This window comes from Mustela nigripes, chromosome 1 (genome assembly GCF_022355385.1).
Source record: "Mustela nigripes isolate SB6536 chromosome 1, MUSNIG.SB6536, whole genome shotgun sequence".
NCBI classification, from domain to species: domain Eukaryota; kingdom Metazoa; phylum Chordata; class Mammalia; order Carnivora; family Mustelidae; genus Mustela; species Mustela nigripes.
Window position 1 is genome coordinate 10,088,690 of NC_081557.1, and position 18,954 is coordinate 10,107,643.

At 56.6% G+C, this 18,954-nt stretch overlaps 1 protein-coding gene across 2 annotated transcripts; it reads right to left on the reverse strand.

Moving 5' to 3' along the window:
• Window positions 1-18,454, reverse strand: CD5 (CD5 molecule). 2 transcript variants are annotated; one of them, XM_059404654.1, is made up of 11 exons: window positions 18,314-18,454; window positions 9,668-9,706; window positions 6,914-7,219; window positions 6,376-6,438; window positions 5,857-6,195; window positions 3,652-3,945; window positions 2,872-2,997; window positions 2,103-2,156; window positions 1,325-1,444; window positions 650-741; window positions 2-371 (listed from the first exon to the last, which is right to left on the reverse strand). In XM_059404654.1, exons 1-10 carry the CDS (start codon window positions 18,363-18,365, stop codon window positions 653-655), a joined length of 1,482 nt encoding a protein of 493 aa, XP_059260637.1. In that variant the 5' UTR covers window positions 18,366-18,454; the 3' UTR covers window positions 2-371; window positions 650-652. The 2 variants fall into 2 exon arrangements, with proteins under 2 accessions (XP_059260641.1, XP_059260637.1); XM_059404658.1 differs by lacking the exon at window positions 9,668-9,706 and having other exon boundaries at window positions 1-371.
• Window positions 18,455-18,954: the final 500 nt, after the last annotated feature.

Consider the following 18,954-nt stretch of genomic DNA (forward strand, 5'->3'; position numbering starts at 1 on the left):
GGAGAACTGAGCCCCCCCTGCCCGCCCCATCCCGCGTCCCAGAACGGAGCTTCCTTGCTCGCTGGGATCAGAGTCTGAGGAGAGAATGAGGTCCTCCGGGTGCTGCCCCCCACATGTCTGCATAGGGAAGGTCTTGTTTCTGGGCTGTCCCTGTCACGGCTCCCACATGGGGAGGGATAGCCCAGCTGTGTTGGGGGTCTTCCCTGGGCTGGGATCCGACACCCACAGTGGCAGGGACAGAGGACATATCTGAAGCCCCCCTTGTCTCCGTCCATGTTCTAGCTGGGGCAGAAATCATTTCCAGGCAGCGGGTGCAGACTGTTCTCAGGAGACAGGTCTGGCTCTTGATGTTTCGTGCCTGGTGCCTGGTTCTGTGGGGGAGAGAAGGAAACAGGTCAGAGGAGGAAGCCTCACACCCCGGAGATGGTCCACAGAGGTGGGGGATAGGCCCCAAGCCCCTGGTTTCCTAGCTTGTGCTCTCTCCCTCTCAAATAAATAAATAAAATCTTTAAAAAAAAAAAAAAAGAGTCAAGATGTGTAGAGCCCCCCATTCTGAACGGGCAGGATGGGCAGGAGGCGAGGACCCAAGGAGCTGGTGCTTCTCTGCAGGGCTGTTCTGGGGTCCTGGGGTCCCGGCAGCCGGGCTCACCTTTCACAGCCTCTGAGTCCCATGCAGGTCGTAGTCACTGTCGGACGAGTTATCAGGCTGGGTGGAAACACGACGCAGGGCCCCTTCCAGAGCTGCAGAAAGGAAAGAGATCTTTTGCAGCAGGCATACCCCACCAGGTGACCCAGAGAGAGCCCCTCAGAATCCAGGAGCCCGAGAGGGCCTGCAGATCACAGGGGCTTTACGAGCTGGTGGCTTGATAGTCGTATCTGTTCTGATCAAATCAGCGCTGTTCACTAATGATACTAAACTCCAGGCTCCCTGGGGCTTAATTGTTCATGCCAGACAGGGAGCACTCAGTACAGGGCTTCCACAGGCCCCTGCCAGCTCTGTGCTGCCTGGAAGGAATCCAAAGGGCCTCATTTACCATCCGGCCCACAGGGCCCTGCGGAGACACTGGCCTGTTAGGTCGCAACAGTGCTGCGGCTAAAGGTGTCCCAGCCTCCGAGCTGAGTGGCTAACAGTCTTGGGGTTGGGGGTGGGGGAGGCAAGCCGAGGACGGTGAAGGCTGGATCCCATCCATACCCCGCTGAGACAGCTGTCAAAGGGCAGTGTGAGCCCCCTCTCCCCCAGGGCATCCCTGCTCCCAGTGATCACGTGACCCGTGCTGCAGCCTGCCTCCTCCCCAGAAGCAAGGGGAGATAGATGGCCGCTTACCCGCATAAGCAGAGACCTGGGAGTTCCTGGGCGGCTGACTGTATTCATTCTCCACGTGTGAGACGGTGGTGTTCTCAGCCTGGGACCGGACGGTCGCCGTGTGGTTGCGATGGAAGGACACTGAGCAGAGGCAGGGGACAGTGTGGTTAGCCTCCCTGCTCTGCCCCTCCTCCTGCTTCCTGGTAGGGGCTTGGAATTTCCCGCTGTGGGCTAGGGGAAAGGCAAGGGCACCCATAGCTTCTTCAATGCATCCCTCTACTCCTTTCTCCCTAGGAAGGTTCATTCTTGCAGGGCCCAGACTTTTAGAGCAGCTTGGGGTTGGCCAGCAGTCTGGTGGGGTGGGCTTTCCGCTGATCAAACATTTATTAATCAGGGCATTGGAACACAAGTGCTAGGGCGATATCATCCCTTCTCTCCTGGAGCGAAGGGGCTTTATATGGTAAGAGACTTCCCAACACATCCTGCCTACCAAAAGGAAAGGAAGGATGTGGAGTGGGGAGTGGGACGCATCTTGCAAAAATGCCCATTAAGGTTCCAATAAGTCCTGAAATAAAGAACGAAGTCTAATGCTGCTTAACTCACTGATTTCTAAATCTGTGTGACCATGGATACCACCTGGTAACATCTGTTGACCACAGTCCCACCTTAGATGAGCATAGGAGTGGGGATTAGAGGCCTCAGGTAGTTGCTGGCTTCCAAGATGGTCAGCAGTGAGCCGTGTGAGCCCCGTGGACACTGGCTGGGGCTGAGGGAGGACCTTGCCTCCCAGGACACTTACTGTTCTGGTTCATTCCTGTGGGGCCAATCCACTGGCGCTGTTTCTTCTGGCGGACTAGGAGACAGGAAAAGCCCATGAGGACGAGGGTGGGCAGCCATCCGGGGAGGGAAGGATGGGGAGATGCTGAGGGAAGGGAGGCAGGAGGCGGCGGGTGCAGCTGAAGGACGGACTGCTGGACTTCACCCCCTGAAGCCTTTCGGGGTCTCAGTTTTCTGATTTGCTCAGAGGGTAACTGGACCCACCTAGAGCTAAAGGAGCGTGTTGAGGGGGCTGCCTCTTCAGAAGAAATGACCATGGGGCATTAGAATAGAGCCCAGCGCTAGGGACCTAGCCGACACTGCCCATCTCCAGGCCTTCTCTTTTCAGCTCCTCTAATCCACTTCCTGTTTCTGAATAGTTTTTTCCAGAGTTCTGCGAGGCAAGGATACCAGCCCCTTATATTCACAAGGTGTGCAATCGCCCATTAGGCAGATGAAGAAACTGAGGCTCAGAGAGAAAGTGGCTCCATCCGCATCTTGCGCGGTTGCTAGGGGGTGGAGCCAGGTCCGGAGGCTGGGGGCGGGCCCCTGTTTGAAAATGGCCACGCCCTCTCCTTGGCGTGGGGCGGGGGGTGCTTCGTGTGGGCCAATCAGCGTTTACCATGTTCCTGACTTTCTCTTTCTGTTCGTGAGGGCGGGAGAGGGGCGGGGCCGGGTGGCAAAGCAGAGGTGCCCTCCTCCCGCCTCCCGGGAGTTTTGAAAGGCAGGGGGTTTGGGGCACCCGCACCTACATTTCTTCACCAGCTTCCTGTAGGCGTGAGGGCCGCACACCACCAGCAGCACTGCCAGGAGCACAAGGGCCAGGACGATGCTCATCACGGTGCCTGCGCCCAGGCCTGCCGGGTTTGGGTCCTGGCCTGGGGGAGGCAGAGAGGTCAGGGCGGTCCTGCCCGGGGCATCGGAACTGCCTGCTCAGAGGAAGGCTGCTGGCCGGCTGCCTGGCTTCCCCTGTTCCCCCCCTCCTCCTTGTAGTAATTCACCAGCGTGGGCAGTCATACACCCGCCTCTCCACGCCTCTCTCCAATTCTCTGCTACCCATCCATCTGTCTACTACCTACCATCCAGCAATTCATCACCCAGCTGTCACTGGCCCCTCTTGTGACAATTTAACGTTCTACCCTTTGCCAGTTGCTCATAAGCGATCACCTTGCCATCGTATGCTAATAGCCATCCGTCTGTCTGTCCATCCATCCCTCTTTCATGCGCTATTCGATTACCATTTCTCCCTTGCTTTTCTCTCTTCCATCCTGGAAGACTAGAAGATAGACGGAGAGCTCTCTCATCCATTATGGCCAGTCTCCTCTTCACGGCTCATGTCCATTGCTGTCTGTGCACTGTTGCCAGCCGCGTCTCCCCCCCCCCCCCACACCCCAGTTTGCCACCTTTCCTTCCTTTTCTAAGGCTCCGCAACCCTCTATCTAGTCCTGGAGCCTGTCCTTCAGAAACACGCTCACTGATTAGGTCCTAGAGGGAAAATCCAGAATCTGCCCCTGGGGCTGTGGCCAACTCACATGTGACAAATACCCTCTTGCAGCGGGTTTTTTTCTCTTGAAGCTGGTGGCACTGGGACAGCTTCTCCTGGGGACAGGAGAGGCCGTGGGAGGTCTTCTCGGCGGCATCCAGCACCCGGTAGGAGTTGACTTTGCCGCACTGCTGCTCCTGGCACACCTCTTCCCACCTCGCGGTGCCCTTGGCCCAGGAGACGTCACACAGGGCTTCCCATTGCTTGCCCTGGCGCACCTGCACGGAGCCTTCACACAGACTGCTGCCCCCCACCAGGCGGCTCTGCACCTTGGGCTGGAAATCTGGAGAGGAGAAGCAATGGAGGGCAGGTGGCAGGTTTGGAAGGAGCTCCCTTGGTCCCTAGTCTATGTGCCTGACCACTGGAGCCATGTGTCGCCCCCTAAGCTGCCCGCCGCTGGCAGAGCCCAGCTTGGGGGGGGGGTTGCTGGGATCACCTTCCTTTCTGTTCTCCCCTCCTTCTCACATCTTCTAGCATTTCCCCCAGAAGCTCTTTTCCTGGCATGTGTGGGCAACTGCTGGTAGCTATCCTGAGATGTGACATCATGGGTGCTTTCAGGGAAGAAGCTGGCGGAGTGGCGATGCCCGTGGCAGCCAGGGGAGGGGGTTGGCCTCCAGGAAGGGGAGGCTAAGGGAAGGGAAATGAGAAGCAGGCTCCCTCCAGGTCCACGTCCCTCGGAGAACCATCCTCTCCTTCTCCTGCTGCTCCTTGGGAGACGGGAGGGCTTTTCAGAAGGGAGAAACTGAGGCCCAGGGATGGGAAACACTTCCTGCTCTGGGTCCTGGCAGTTCAGGGATGGGACAGAACCCAGGAATCCTTCTGTCCAGTCTCTGGGGTGGCTTTCATGAAAGGACTGAATCCATTTCTGCTTGTCGAGGTGGGGCCTGGGCTCCAGAGCTGAGGCACACCTGTGCTCAGGTTAGAGTGAGCCGTGATCACACCAGCTTGGGCAGTTTCCATAGCAACATCCATCTAAAAGGCCCTAGTAAATGTTCTATTTAGAACAGAATTTCAAAGGCAAGACCTCCCCATCTGGTTTTGCAGGCTGTAGACAGCAGGAAGGCAAGGTGGAGAGACCCTGGGGGCCTGCATCTACCTGGAGGGGGCTGTGTCTTGCTAATCCACACCAGGTATCCAGGGGCTGGGCGGGGTTGAGGAGTGAGGACCTGTGTGCTAGCGGGAGAGCCCAGTGGTCCAGAGTAAGGCTTCCAGAAGTGTGCACACACCCCCCTAGGACCTTGCTGAGATGCAAATCGGAATGCACCTGCATTCCTAACCAGCCTGATGTAGCTAGTGCTTTTGGTAGTGGAGGCTTGGACCGAAGGCTCTGGAGTGACGCTGCTCGAGTGGAAATCCCTGCTAATGCTCTGTGATATTAGGCAAGAAATTTAACCTCTCTGAGCCTCAGCTTCTCTCTCTGTAAAGTGGGGATAATAATAGCACCCACCTCCTCAGGTTGTGAAAATGAACGACCATCCTGGGAAGGTCTCTAGCACCAAGGAAGTGCTCAGGAAGTCTGACTTCTTATAGTCCGGACTGGTGATGGGGGCGTACTCCCTCCCGAGACATGCTATGATTGTTCTTACTCTGATCTGTGGCCTTTTCCTCCTCTGTTCTTCCCACGACCCTGGTTTTGGGGTCCCTAAGACCATCCTCTTGGGTCTCTTCCCCTCAGCCACACCCAGATTCATCAGTCTTCCTGTCATGGTGCAGGAGCTTCTCTGGGGAGCTCTGTGGGGACCTGCTCAGGCTCCTTCTGCCTGCTGTGCTGGGGGGACCTCCTACTTGTCACCCCTGCTCCGGCCCCATCTGTCTCTGCAATTTACAAACTGCCCTCCTGGAAGGCTGGTCCCCCTCAGTGTACCACCTGCTCTGATCCTTGGCACGAGTCATAATTCCCACCTAAAAAGACTTCTCTCCTCTGTCCCAGCAAACAAACCCCTGAGGAGACTCTGCCTCGTCCTGGAAGTCCTGGCTGATGCCACCTTCCCGAGCGGCGACCTGTGCATTTGAGCTCGTTCTGTGTTACTCTGCGGAGATTTCCGGGGCCTTGGGTGGGAGTGTAGCCTCGCCCTCTGTTTCCCTCCCGTTCTCCTCGGTGCCCAGTGCCCAGGGCTCCACGCAGGGGTTTCCGGGAACAGGTGATGGTGGACGATCTGGGGCGCCCTCTGGGTCCTCACGGGGTCTCACTCACCAGAACAGACAAGGGCCAGAGCTTGGCCACCCTCATAGGGCGGGACTTTCCTGAAGCACTGCTCCAGGGACGCACAGCTGGCGTTCTGGATCTCCCATCGAATCGGCAAGGCCTTGCTCTCCCCCGGATCTTGGGTCCTGGTTGTCTCGGCCTCTGGCAGGTGCCTCAGGAAGGAGCCACAGTGGAGGGCCGCGCAGATGCGGTTCTTCAGGTCCTGGGTCCGGTCCTGGTCCTGCTTGTGGTAGCTGATGGCCCCCCCGAGGCTGCCGTAGTAGAACTCCACCACGCCGGCACACCGCAGGCCCCCGGGCCCGGCCACCAGCTGCAGCCTGGGAGGAGCTGTGGAGGGACGAAGCGGGGAGCGGGTCTGAGTGTCGCCCAGCCGGCTGTGGGGGCGAGGGGGCTTGCTTGCTGCCGGCTTCTCAGCTCCAACACAAGGTCGAAGGAGAGACTGGCCGACCGCCGTGGGGGGTGGTGAGCTCCCAAATGTTGCCCCCGGGAACCTCCGAATTCTCTTACCTGTGGGCTCTGGAGTGGTGGTGGGTGGGAGGCTCGTGGGAGGAGGTGGTGTCTTCGGAGGCTCTGCAACGAGATACTCCGGTGAGGGAGGGGCAGGAGCCCCGGGACGGAGGACTGGAAGTTGGGGGGAAAGAAGGCAGGGTCGGGGGAGGGTTGGGGGTACTGGATGGTTTGGAGAGAGACCTCGAGCTCATGATGTAAGTGCCGCTTGCCCCATTAGGCCCACTTGACCCACATGTTGTCTCTAAGCATTCTGTTGGGGGGGGGCAGCGCCGGCCCATTTTACCGTTGGTAAGTGAGGGTTAAGAGGAGATGCTAACATTAGCAATGGCAGAACCAGGTTTTCAATCTCTTCCAGCCCCACCCCCCCAGCCTTTCCCCTCCAGTTCCCACCAGTTTATGTGTCTGGGGGTGATCGTTGTACATTAGGACTCCCCTTCCACCTTCCGGCTTGGGCCCCAGATCCCAGGCCCTGGGCAGCCTCCCCCGGGGCTGGTGCTCAGGCCCAGGGGACCCGTGTGGCCGGCTAGTCACCCACCTTGGCAGATCAGGCCCAGAGAGCTCCTCTGTCTGGCCTCACTGTAGCTGCAGTTGGAGAAGGATCCCAGGCGTCCGTAGCAGGTGACCGGGTGCTGGGGATTGTTGAAGTCAGGGAAGTGGGCCAAGATCAAGGCCTTCCCACAAGCCAGGCTCCGGCAGAATTCTGAGGCCTGCGTGTTGTCCTCCCTGTGGTTCGTACCCTGGTTCCAGCTCCACCGAGACACTGTGTGCCATGTGGAACCGAGGAGGACCTCCAGCTGGCCCTGGCACGGCGAGTTGGAGCCTGTCAGTCTCACCATGTTTCCTGGGGGTCAAAGAGGTGTGTGTTTGGGGGGTCCCCTCCGTGGGAACCCTCCTCTGCCCTCTCCCCGCCAGGCTCCTACCCAGCCAGGCTGTCTTCCATCCCGGGGGGCTGCCTGCCTGGCTCCTGTGAGCTTTGTCCTTGGGGACATGGCAAGGAGGGGGGCTTCCCAGACACTCAAGCAGTCCCCCAAAGCTGGGCCCCTGGGGCTGGAGACCTTAGAGCAGAGGGGAACTCAGAGCAGCGGGCAAGGGGGTGCTCAGGACCCCGCTGTCCAGCAGGATCGCCCCACTCTGCAAACTCTGCTTCATTAGAAATAGGGCCTGGTGCTTGTTCTATTTCTCTCTCTCTGATTTCTCAAACCAATGTCATTGAAGTACAATTTAGACCCAGTGAAATGTGTGCACGTGAGAGTTGTTCAGGGGAACTTGACGAACGCATCCAGGTCTGGAACTACTGCCACTGCCACACTCGAGAGGTAGACATGTCTATCACCTGGAACGTTCCCTCGTGCCCAGGTGTGGCCGATTCCCTTGCATCCAGCCTCAGGTGCCTACGGATCCACTTTCTGTCGCCAGAGACGCGTTTTGCCTGCTCTCCAATTTTATGTATGGGGAATCACGCAAATCGGGCCGCATGTTTATGTTTCTGTTGTCCTGTTTTCCTCATCTGACCCCCTTCCTGCGGCATTCGGAGTTTCTCTGCATCACTGCACCCACCCCGTTCCCTCTTGCTGTGGAATGAGGGCTTGCTGTGTGGCTGTGCCACGATTTGTTTATCTAGCCACTGTTCGGCTGCTGGGAACAAAGCCGCGCGAGACGTTCCTGAGCCGATGTCTGTCTGCGTGGGCACGTGTTCTGTTTCTCTTAGGTAAATACCAAGGAGTGGAATTGTTGGATCGTGGGTCAGAATGGGGCTAGGGTGATTTTATAAAGCTCCATGAAATAAAAAAATAAGGATATCTATATATTTGTACCTGCATAGATTCTAGAAGGAGAGAAAAGACAGGAATCCATGTGGTTGTTACCTGGGGTGTTAGGGGGGGGAAGGACTGGGCAGATGGGGGACAGAAATGGGAATGAGATGCGTCACTGCAGGTCTTTGTATATTTTTAAAGATTTAGGCCAGGCAACTGTGTTACCTGTTCATGATTCCTTCCTTCCTTTCTTCCTTCCTTTTAATGTAAAAGGTTTTTCCAAGTGATTGGGAGGTGGAGGTTTTTCCCTGTTGGAAACTTCTAGACAGGCTACCTTTTTCTGGGCTTGGAGCCCAGAGCACAGGGCTAGGGCTTGGCAAGGTCACTGGACTAGTTTGCGACAAAGGGGGCTTGTCCAACTCCTGGCCTTGGCAGGATATTCTGCCCCTTTCCCCCCAGGGAGCTGACTCACCGAATCCTCACCAGGGAACAGATGTTCTCTCCATTTTATAGGTGGGGAAATTGGGGGTTAGAATGGACAAAGCACTTGGTAGAGCTCAGAGCTAGGATGCCACTGCAAGGGCTCGAGGTCCTGGACAGGGGCCTGCTAAGGCCTCTCCAGCTCCTTCTGGTTGCACGTGGCTTCGTGAGACCCTCCAGCACATGTCTCCCAAAACACATTCAGCATGATGTTATCTCAGGAGACGTAAAAGAATGAGGTCTGGGGTGAAATGAGTCTGAGAACGGCTGAGTTAAAAAGTATTGAACAGGGCGCCTGGGTGGCTCAGTGGGTTAAGCCGCTGCCTTCGGCTCAGGTCATGATCTCAGGGTCCTGGGATCGAGTCCCGTGTCGGGCTCTCTGCTCGGCGGGGAGCCTGTTTCCTCCTCTCTCTCTCTCTGCCTGCCTCTCTGCCTACTTGTGATCTCTCTGTCAAATAAATAAGTAAAATCTTAAAAAAAAAAAAAAGTATTGAACAGGTTTTTTTCACTGCAGGACTTCTCAGAGCCTTTTCCAGGCCGGTATACACAATCAGTCTCCAGTGAGAGACGTCGCCAGTGTTGCCTAGCTTTTATCCAGTGCATTCCAGGAGCCCTGTTTGGGGAAACACTAGCCTCTTCACGTGTGATCTTGAAGGCAGGGCATTCCACATACTTTATAGTCTGGAGCAGCCCCTCTCCACAGCGTCAGCTGCCAATGCCTTTGATTAGGGAGACCTGGCAGGACTGAGTAGGAAACAGGACTGTGCATGGTGCGTTATGGGACAGTATGTTTTCTGTGCGTGGTGAGTGGGTCCCAGTAATAATTACCCTGAGAACCAGCATTCAGGTGGAGCTTTATGGCCATTGAGGGCATCTGTAGGCACGCGGGCATCTAAATGTGTACGCTTGTGTGGGTGTCCATATCTGTGCGTGCTGGGGCGCTCTCTCGCTCTGTGGGGGTGGGGTTCACTCTGACAGGTCCCCCTACAGCCCGATGGAATCATGGCTCCCCACCATCACCCCCTGGTCCAGGCCTCTGTATGGCTCTTCCTTACCTGAGTTCTCCCGGTAGGGCCCCCCGAGGCAGGAAGTGACTGCGGAAAGGAGAGAGGAGGGTCAGGAACTGGAGCCTCTCTCTTGCCCCCCACCCCATCTCACACCCGCCCACAGCCTGAGTAGTGGTCTCTTCTGCAGCCCCCTGGTATGGGGTTCCGAGTTCCATACTACACATCAGAACCCCCAGGTGGGTCATGAAACCAACTCTGTGGGTTGCAACTATCCATGTTTTCCCTGTTTTAAAGCTTTACTTTTTATATAAACATCAGTAAAAAGGATTTTCCTCTGGTGCATAGACTATGAAGAGAGAATGTTAGAATACACGGTTGGTTGTGAGGATAAGGGAGCCCTTTCCCTGCATCTGGCTGCAGTGTGACACCCTCGTGAGCTCTGCTTTCAGTCTAAGAGAGTCTGAACGTCGCAGCTGTAGAGAACCAGAGGAACGGCCGAGAGCGGGAGCCGCCAACATCATGTGCTACTTTCCAGCATCCTGGTGGCAGGATGGACATGACAGCAACGTATCTTCAGTGGCTCAGCTTCTGGAGGAGGAAGTCAGCTCGGAGATGGGGGCGGGGCGCCGAGACAACACAGCCGGGCGGCACAGTGCTCTCTGTGGCTGGGGCGGATGGAGGTTGGATTTGGGTGGGCCTGGGGGGGGTGCATTTGTGTGGCCTCAGAGCCCCCTCCATGTTTGCCGCTCAGCTCTGTCAGCCTTAAAGTAGGGGCTCTGATTTCCCTCTGTCTAACCCCTGGGCTGGCTCCGTAGCTGGGAGCCGGGACAGTCAGGGTGATGACTTTAGGGAGTAAATGGTTCGCTTGAAATTGCTTTTGAGAAATTGTTGCCATGTGTTTAGGAAAAAAAAAAAAAAAGTGTGTTTTAAAAAAGCCTGTTTTTCCCTGAGTGTTCTGGAGCTGGTGGATGAACTGTAAGGGAAGACAGGCCCCCGCCAGCTGGCCCTTTCCTTCCAGCCAAGGCTCCCAGTAATAACGCCCGCATTGCACCGTGAGGTTTCCGCATCTGGTGCTCAAAGCTGGGGATGCTGGAGCCCTTGGGGCCTGGGGCAGGCACGGGGAGGATAGTCAGGGAGCGTTGCTGGCCTGGGGTGCGTGGAGAGCCAGACAAGAGGGCTCACCACTCCTGCTTCCCACTTCAGACCTTCATACTCTATCCAGTCAACATTCATTATGAATAGCAGCTACCAATAATTGAGCACCTACTGTGTACTCAGCACTCAGGGTCGCTCCTGATGGATATCATTGTTACTCTTCACATGGCTTCATGATGTGAGTCGAATATATTCATGGTGTCGATGTTGGGAGAGGGAGAATGCCCTGTCCAGGGGGACACTGCTAGCACCTGCCAGGGTCTGGATTGAAACCGTGAGTCTGCCTTCCAAAACCAAGCTCGCGGCCACCTAGTTGTGTCTCCAGAGTGCCAAGTTGGGGGTGCAGAGATGAACACAGCCCAGACCCTGTCCCTGAGGAGGGGCTTGAGCCCCCAGACATTGGAGCCCTTGGGGACAGGGACTGGACCAGACCGTTCTCGCAGATCTCACACAGGATGACCTATGCCCCCTTCAGAGAACATTCTTGGGAAAGACGGAACAAGCTGGAGAACCAAGTAAAATCCCCAAAATGCTCTTTGAGGAAGGGCGTCTAGGAATCCCAGGGCTTTGGCTCCCTCTGGGTACCTGATGTTCTCGGTAGAGCAGCATTTCCTGGATTGTCCCTCCTTCATCATCACCATCACTGTCACTGTCACCACAGTCACCATGAGTACCATCACCATCACCATCGCCATCACTGTCACCATCACTACCTCCATCACCCTCACCGTCACTACCATCAGCATCATTACCATCACCATGACGACCACCATTACCATCATCATCACCATCACTACCTCCATCAGCCTCACCATCACCACCATCATGATGACTGTTAGCCATTAACAACAACAACAACACCATCACCATCACCATCATCATCATCACCTCCGGAAACACTGTTAGAGTTCACAGGTACCAGGCATTTACATATGTTAACTCTCTCAAACCTCACCACAGCTCTATGAAGTAGGTACTATTTTTTTTTTTAAAGATTTTATTTATTTATTTGACAGAGATCACAAGTAGGCAGAGAGGCAGGCAGAGAGAGAGAGAGGGAAGCAGGCTTCCCGCTGAGCAGAGAGCCCGATGCGGGACTTGATCCCAGGACCCTGAGATCATGACCTGAGCCGAAGGCTGCGGCTTAATCTACTGAGCCACCCAGGTGCCCGGTACTATTTTTTTTTTTAAGAGTTATTTATTTTAGAGAAGGAGGAGAGAGCATGTGCTAGTGAGGTGAGGGGCAGCTGGAGAGGGAGAGAGAATCCTCAAGCAGACCTATCCAACACGGAGCCTGACGTGGGGCTCCAACACCCGACCCTGACATCACAACCTGGCTAAAACCGAGAGCCCGATACTTAACTGACAGAGCCACCCAGGTGCCCAAGTAGATACTATTATTTTAATCTCCATTTTATAGTTGAAGAAGTGGTGGAAGAATAACTAACTAACTTGCTATGCCGGAGGTCACTGCTGGGGCTGGGACTCAAAGCCAAGACATCTGCCCAGACTCTGTGCTCTTGACTGCTGGCCCAAGGTGCCTCCCGTCCCTTCACCACTCTTGGTATGTTCACGGTGTACGGACCTGATGATCGGGAGTGAACTTGGAATTGCATTCCGTTAGTGAAACATACCTTCAGGAGCATTTTCTGCGAACTTGCTCTGTGATCTTGGCAAGTCACTCAACCTCTCTGGGCTTGGTTTCCTCATCTGTAAAATGAGGAAGTTAGATGCCCCCATCCTCAGCTTCCTCTCTGTTCAGACTTCTCTGTTCTATAACCTTCAGGTCCTGATGTATCTCAGTGGCTGGCAGGGACTGGGCAGAAGTGGTCGGTGAGATGTGTGACTGACCCGGAGCCTTCTGGATGCTTCTTCTTTCTGTCCGTCCAGAGACATGCTCAGGTTTTCATTGTCCAAGACCTATTTTCATTCTCTTAGCTGCTCCTCCCAGGGGTGTGACCAGTAGCCTCCTTCCCTGGAGGCCTGCAGACTGGGCTCAGGTTCTCTCTGGGCCAGTCCGGGGCTGTGGCTTCGCCAGCTCCGCGTGTGGCAGAGGCCCATGGCTCTGTGGCTACAGGAGCTGCAAATAGAAGCCCAGAGACCCCGAGGCCCACGAGGGACACCATGGCCATTTCCTAATCCGCCAGCCATGGCTGCAGCTGAGCAGCTGGGGCCAGGAATGAGAATCCTCCAAAGACCCCTTTTCTCCCCTGCCCGCCCCCCTTTGGAGTCCCCTGATGTCAGGCTTGGAGTGGCCGAGCCTAGGCTGCGTTCAGGGCTGAGAAAGCCTGAGAGAGCTGGCCAGCACCTCTGAGGCACCCTACTGTCTCTCCCGTGTCTGGAGCTCCAGCTTCCAACTCGTGATGGGTTCTGCAGCAGAACATATGGATTTTCGCATGATGTGGGAGGCGCGGGATTAAAAATAGTCTGCTGTTCGTTCAGGTCAGGATTTGCACCAAAGGCATTTTCCAGAGATCCGCAGAGTCGTTTGGGTTTGGGAATTGTTGGCGAATGTTCCGTGTTCGCGGTTCCCCTTTGCAGGACTTGGCAGAGCTAGAGCTTGGTCCAGGCTGGCCGCCCCGGGCTCGCTCCCAGACCCTGCTGGGACCTGCGCACATCCTTTGCAGTGGCCACGTGCCGGGAAGCGGAGGCAAGGCGGCGGGGTCCTGGTGGGAGCTGGGATGCAACTGATGGGAACAGTGAGAGTGAACCCTCACGGCACTCCTACTTGGTGCAACCCCAGGGCGAGCCCTTTGTACGGGAGACCCCACTCCCGACAGCCTTACTGAAGGGGGCTGCCATCACCCAGTCTCCCAGATCAGGAAACAGAAGGACTTAGCCCGGTTCGGAAGTCAGATGTTCTATTTTTCCAACAATGAGTCCGTCTAATAGTCCGCAAACGTCTCATCAAATCACCGCGAACACCCCACGTCGGGCTGCCTTTTGGGGGAGTTCTGGATTTTTCTTCCTTTCATCATCTGATGAGAGGCTGACTTGGAAGATCGGAAAGCCCCTTTTCTGAAACGACACCAGTCAGCAGAGCGGGGTCTACACCGCGTCCGTATCAAGCTCGAAGGAAACAAAGATCACAAAGGCCCCAAATTCTGCTTCTGTGGAGCACCAGAGGCACTGGCTGGTTTTTGATCAGGAGTCTCTTTATGGGCAAGACACACAGAGAGTCATACCGAGCTTATGCCAGGAGAAGCCTGGGGACTGGCGCCTGCCTAAGGAATGGCAGATTTGGGCCTCTAATCCTGCTTGCGGGGCCTGCGCCAACCTGAGGATGTGAGCCGATCACAAGCACGATGGCCGTCACGGTCTACATTGTGATTGCTCTCTCGCTGGTGGCCTGCTGTGTCCGATCGAATTTGCATGAATTTCATGCCACATATGCATCTCCACTGTGACAGAAACGAGCTCTCTGTTTTGTTCAGAACTTCACGTATCCCAAAGTTTTTTTCCACCCACAGCCCTGTGAGGAAGGGCCCATGCTCATTCTCATTTTCAGATCAGCAAACTGAGGTTCAGAGAGGCCGAGTGACTTGGCCAAGGTCACACAGCTTGCTGATGGTAGCGTCAGGACATGAAACCCCATCACCATCACTTTACAGGACCCTACGGGAATCTACCACTGGGAGAACCTGGAGCCAGCTCACCCCAGGGTACAGATAGGGGAAACTGAGGCAAAGGAGGGAGGGGCTCACCCTGGGTGTTTCCATGGGTGTTTTTTGGGGCCCAGGACACTTTTTGCTTCTAACAGTCACCACCAATTTCCTATCCTGTTCCCACCGCATCTGTCCCAGCGGAGCCCCAAGGGAAAAGGGAGTTTCAGGGTTCCCGTGGGAACCGGACATGATGATGGTGATGGTAGTATGGACGGAGGAAGTGATCTGGGGCTATAGTCCCTCACCTGCCCCTCAGAACCCCAAACCAGAAATCTTTTCTAGTGCACTTGGCGGGAGGATGTTTGCAGCCCTTAGGAGTCTCTCTTAGGGTGTGAGTTCACGTTCCACTGAATGGGAACATGTTCAGTTAGTGGGTGTTGCGGAGACCGCGTTGGTGGGTGATGAGCACACAGTATACATGCAGTATGATCCATACTGGAAAATTCCCAAACACATCTTGCCCGAGGTCCGGGATGAGGGTGTGTGGACCTGGAAAGGTACAGTGGACCATCTACCGTCCTGCCAGGGCCCCCACGGCATGCTCATTCACTTCCTATAAGCCACTGCCCAAACATTATCCTCTTGTGAGACCCCCTACACCCTCCCTGGGTAAGCACGGCGCCCGACACTGCCAACCCCTCAGCCCCACCCCACCCATGACCTCCCAGCACCCATGCCGTCACTGTCTCCCCATCACACCTAGATTCTTAACGTTGGATCTGCCAGGGCAGGGATTTCGAAGGTTCAGTTGTGTCCCCAGTGCTTGGAATAGTGGCTAGCACATAGTAGGTGCTCAGTAAAGGCTTGCTGTTGGGGTGACTGAATGAACCAGATTTACAATTGCATTGAACCTTGAAGGTGAGTGCCCTGGTCATCCCCATTTTATAGATGAGAAGGCTGAGATTCTGAGAAGCATTCTTGTCATTTGTGAGGGGCCCTACAGAAATCATGCCCCAGTCTGCACGACTCCAAGCCCCACAGGCCTTCACACACAGGCAGGCACACACAGCCCCTACGCACAGGCTCATAGGCACGTGGCACACACGCACACAGCACGCACACTGGGCTCAGACCTGTACCCACACACATGCACACACACAGACTAGTGTTCAATCAGTTCCATTAGGGGGTTGAAACCCCTCCTTGGTCTCTGCGGGGATTATCCCGCTGGAGTGCTGGAGCTGGGCAGAGTGACTGGAAGAGCCAGTGCCGGCCCTGGAGCCCCCAGATTCCTCTATTCCCCAATGGGGGTGGGGAGCTTGGGCTGCTGGGTGCTGGATGCTTTTCACCCAGAGCCAGCAAGGGCCTCAGCTTCTGCAGGCCGGAACAGCAGGCCGGGGAAGACTGCCCGAAGCTAGAGCCCCTGAGGCCGCCATCTCCTGTGGGTGCCCAGCCCTTCTTGGGCCTATCCTGCCTGCTGTGTTCGCTCTTGCCAACCCCTACGGGACGCATCACCCTTTTCTCTGCCTCACTCCTTCCTGCTTCCGAGTCTCCGAAAAGACGCCACCACCTCAGAGAGACCCTCGGGGAAGAGGACTGGGAAAGAGAAGGCTAGATGGCCAGGCTGGCATCTGGCTAGACTCACCACCACGTCCTACCCGACTTGTTCCCTGCTCACCCCGACCCTGGCGACAATGATGGTAATAGTAACTGGGACCGTCGATGTTTACTGGGCACATAACTGCACTCGAACTGACTTTCCTACTCAGAGCCTATAGTCTTTGATTCGTTTAGCCCTTACAAATCTTTACGAGATATATACTCTTATTATTTCCATTTTACAGAGGAGGAAACTGAGGCTTACAGAATGGTCCAAGGTCACTCAGCTGGCAAGCGGCAGACCAGAATCCAAGCTGCAGAGCCCATGGCTTTACCCCAGGGCTGGCTTCTGCAGTCCTGGTGGGGAGGCATGACCCTCAGGGCTGCCTGTGCCCCCCACCCCCTGCCCCAGCAGGTGAGTCCCAGGCAGGTCGGGGCTAAAGGCAGCAAAAGAGGGTACCAGCTGTCACTACCACTCCAGGTGCATCATGGGCATCTTTGTGCCCCAAAGGTCCCCAAGTCACAGCCCTGATGGCCAGCTAGGAGACACAGCATCTTCAGGGCTCCAGTGGCCAGGTGTCCCTTCCCGGAATGGCTCAAAGGGTATGCGTGCTGTTGGCGTGTAGCCCCAGCCCTGACCTTCGGCGTCCCCTGCCCTCATCATCCCCTGCCCTTGGTGAGGACATGCCTGCACAAGGTAATTGTGACTCGAAGCCTTTTTCCTACTTGTGGGAATGGCTTTGGTGTGTTTGAGCTCTTAGGGTTATAGGAGCCCCCAAGAGAGAAGGGGTGCTGGGCTGGGGTCGGCCCTGGTGCTCCCTAGATGCTGAGCCCTGAGCTTGGCTTCTCAGCTTTTCTAGAACTCTGGTTTCCTGACTATAAAATGGGGGACACTGGGCCCGCCTCCCTCCTAGGCTGTTGTGAAGCTTACAGAAGAAAATGGCTTTAAAGGCATTTTGAAAGCTGGGGGCCACGGAGCAATGGGAGTGTTTACCCTCTGCCAGTTCACACAAACGCACCGGAAAGCATGAGCTCCTGGGGTTCTAGATGGTTCCTGCACTCCCGGGGAAGGTGCTGCCTCCCAGTCTCCCTGACTCTGGGCTCTGCTGGCTTCTGGGAGCTGCCTGATCCTGCGGGGAGCCTGGGCCCATGATGGGCTTCAGATGGGAGGCCCAGGGAGCAGGACCCCTTGCCCATACCCAGCTGGGAGCCTGGCCAGCTGCCCTACCCTGGTGGCGTCAAGGTCCCAGTCTGAGGAATCCCCAGGGCCAAGGAGGTCGCAGCACCTCTTCAGGGGGGTTCCATCTCTGGGCCTCTGCCCTGGGGACAGAAGGCGTTTTGTGTGTCTTGCGCTCATGCGAGAAGAGCTGTGTAAACACATGTGCACCAGGACATCATCACAGACGCACGGTGGATGGTAAACCTGCATTTACTCACACACACACCCCTTCTCATACACACACACACACACACACACGTACCTACTCGCCCTACTCACCAGCCTGTCTAGGAGGGACTAAGCCTCCCTGATCAGGTAGCCAGTGGCCCCCAGGTCCTTTCCCTCCAAACCAGGAAGCGATAGCCCCCCTGTTCCCACCTGGCCTGAGGTCAGCATCTCTCTCGCCCCGCAGACCCTCCAAACCCTTGCGAAGCGGTCAGACCTCATCCAGTTCACCCTCGACGTGTCATAAGTGGGGAGCCCGCCAGCTTCCATGGATTCCCTCCCGGCAAACAGGAGGCCCCAGGCTCGCCCACCTCTAGCCTGACCCCCAGCCAAGCTTCTCAGAGGTCCCAGATTCTTCCACACTGGCCCAGGTTCTGGGCCAGTTCTGAGCAGACCCAGTATGCGCTCACAGCCTGGCTGGCCCGCCGGGCTGCGGCTGCTCTGGGACAGAGTCGGGGGGACTTGGAACTAGGGGAGCACCTTTGACACATGCTCAGCTGCCTTCTCAGAGGCAGCCCCCACCCTGCGGCGGCCCACTGTGCTCAGAGTGCCATCAGAACCGCCCAGCAGACCATGGGTGCCCTGGTCTGGGTGTATCTAGGTCAAGTCTGGGCACTCAAGGTGGGCGGGGGGAGCTGGATGGGGGCTGAGAGTCTGATTTTGCCTGGGTCCCACCTGGAAGGGTGCAGGAAGACCCCCACAGTACAAGAACAAAGCCGAGCTGGGACAGGTGGTCAAGGGACATTGGGGAGACAGGCAAGGTGGCCCCAACCCTCCCTGATGCTCCTGAGACGGGACATGTGCTGAGCCTGCATCAGACCAACTTGAGAACTGGCATCTCCCCGCTTGCACCCCGAGACCCAGGAGCTCGGTACGTGCCTCGGTACTCACCCAGCACCCCCAGCAGGTACAGGGCGGCCAGCGACGGCTGCTGGAACCCCATGGGCGCGGCCTCCTCCTGCCTCAGCCCTGGCAAGCTCGGCACCTGTGGGCGAAAGGCGTCTCGTCCTGGGTCTCCCTCTCGGGGAGGAGGGGGTGGGGTGGGCAGGCGCGGGCAGGGGTGTGACAGGGAAGCAGGCGGTGCGAGGCCTGCGTCAGCCGTGTTTGAAGTTGAACTGTCAACTTCCTCCCGGTAAAACCATCTGCTCCAGTTCGAATGGCGGCCCTGGCCTCTGACAGCTTCCTGCCTGAGGTGCCCAGGCTGGGGCAGTGGCCCCGACCACACCACGCTGGGACGGGGCCGCAGCGTGGGGCAGCTCTGGGCCCGGCTGCTGAGGGCGAGGAGACCTGGCCTCCCTGTGGGAGGTTCTGAGAGGATTGGGGGGCAGGCGACAAGCTCCCCAGGCAGGGGTCTCACTGAAATGGCACTGAGCTGTGCTAGCAGGGGACAAGTGGGCGTGGGGGTGCCACACCAGTTCTTGCCAAAGGCACAGTGGTGAAAACACCAGTGATGAAACCCTCTGTCTCGTTTTTGTGGGGATGAGGTAGGAATTTGAGGTGAAGCCCCAGGTGGTGGTATTTTACCATAGAGC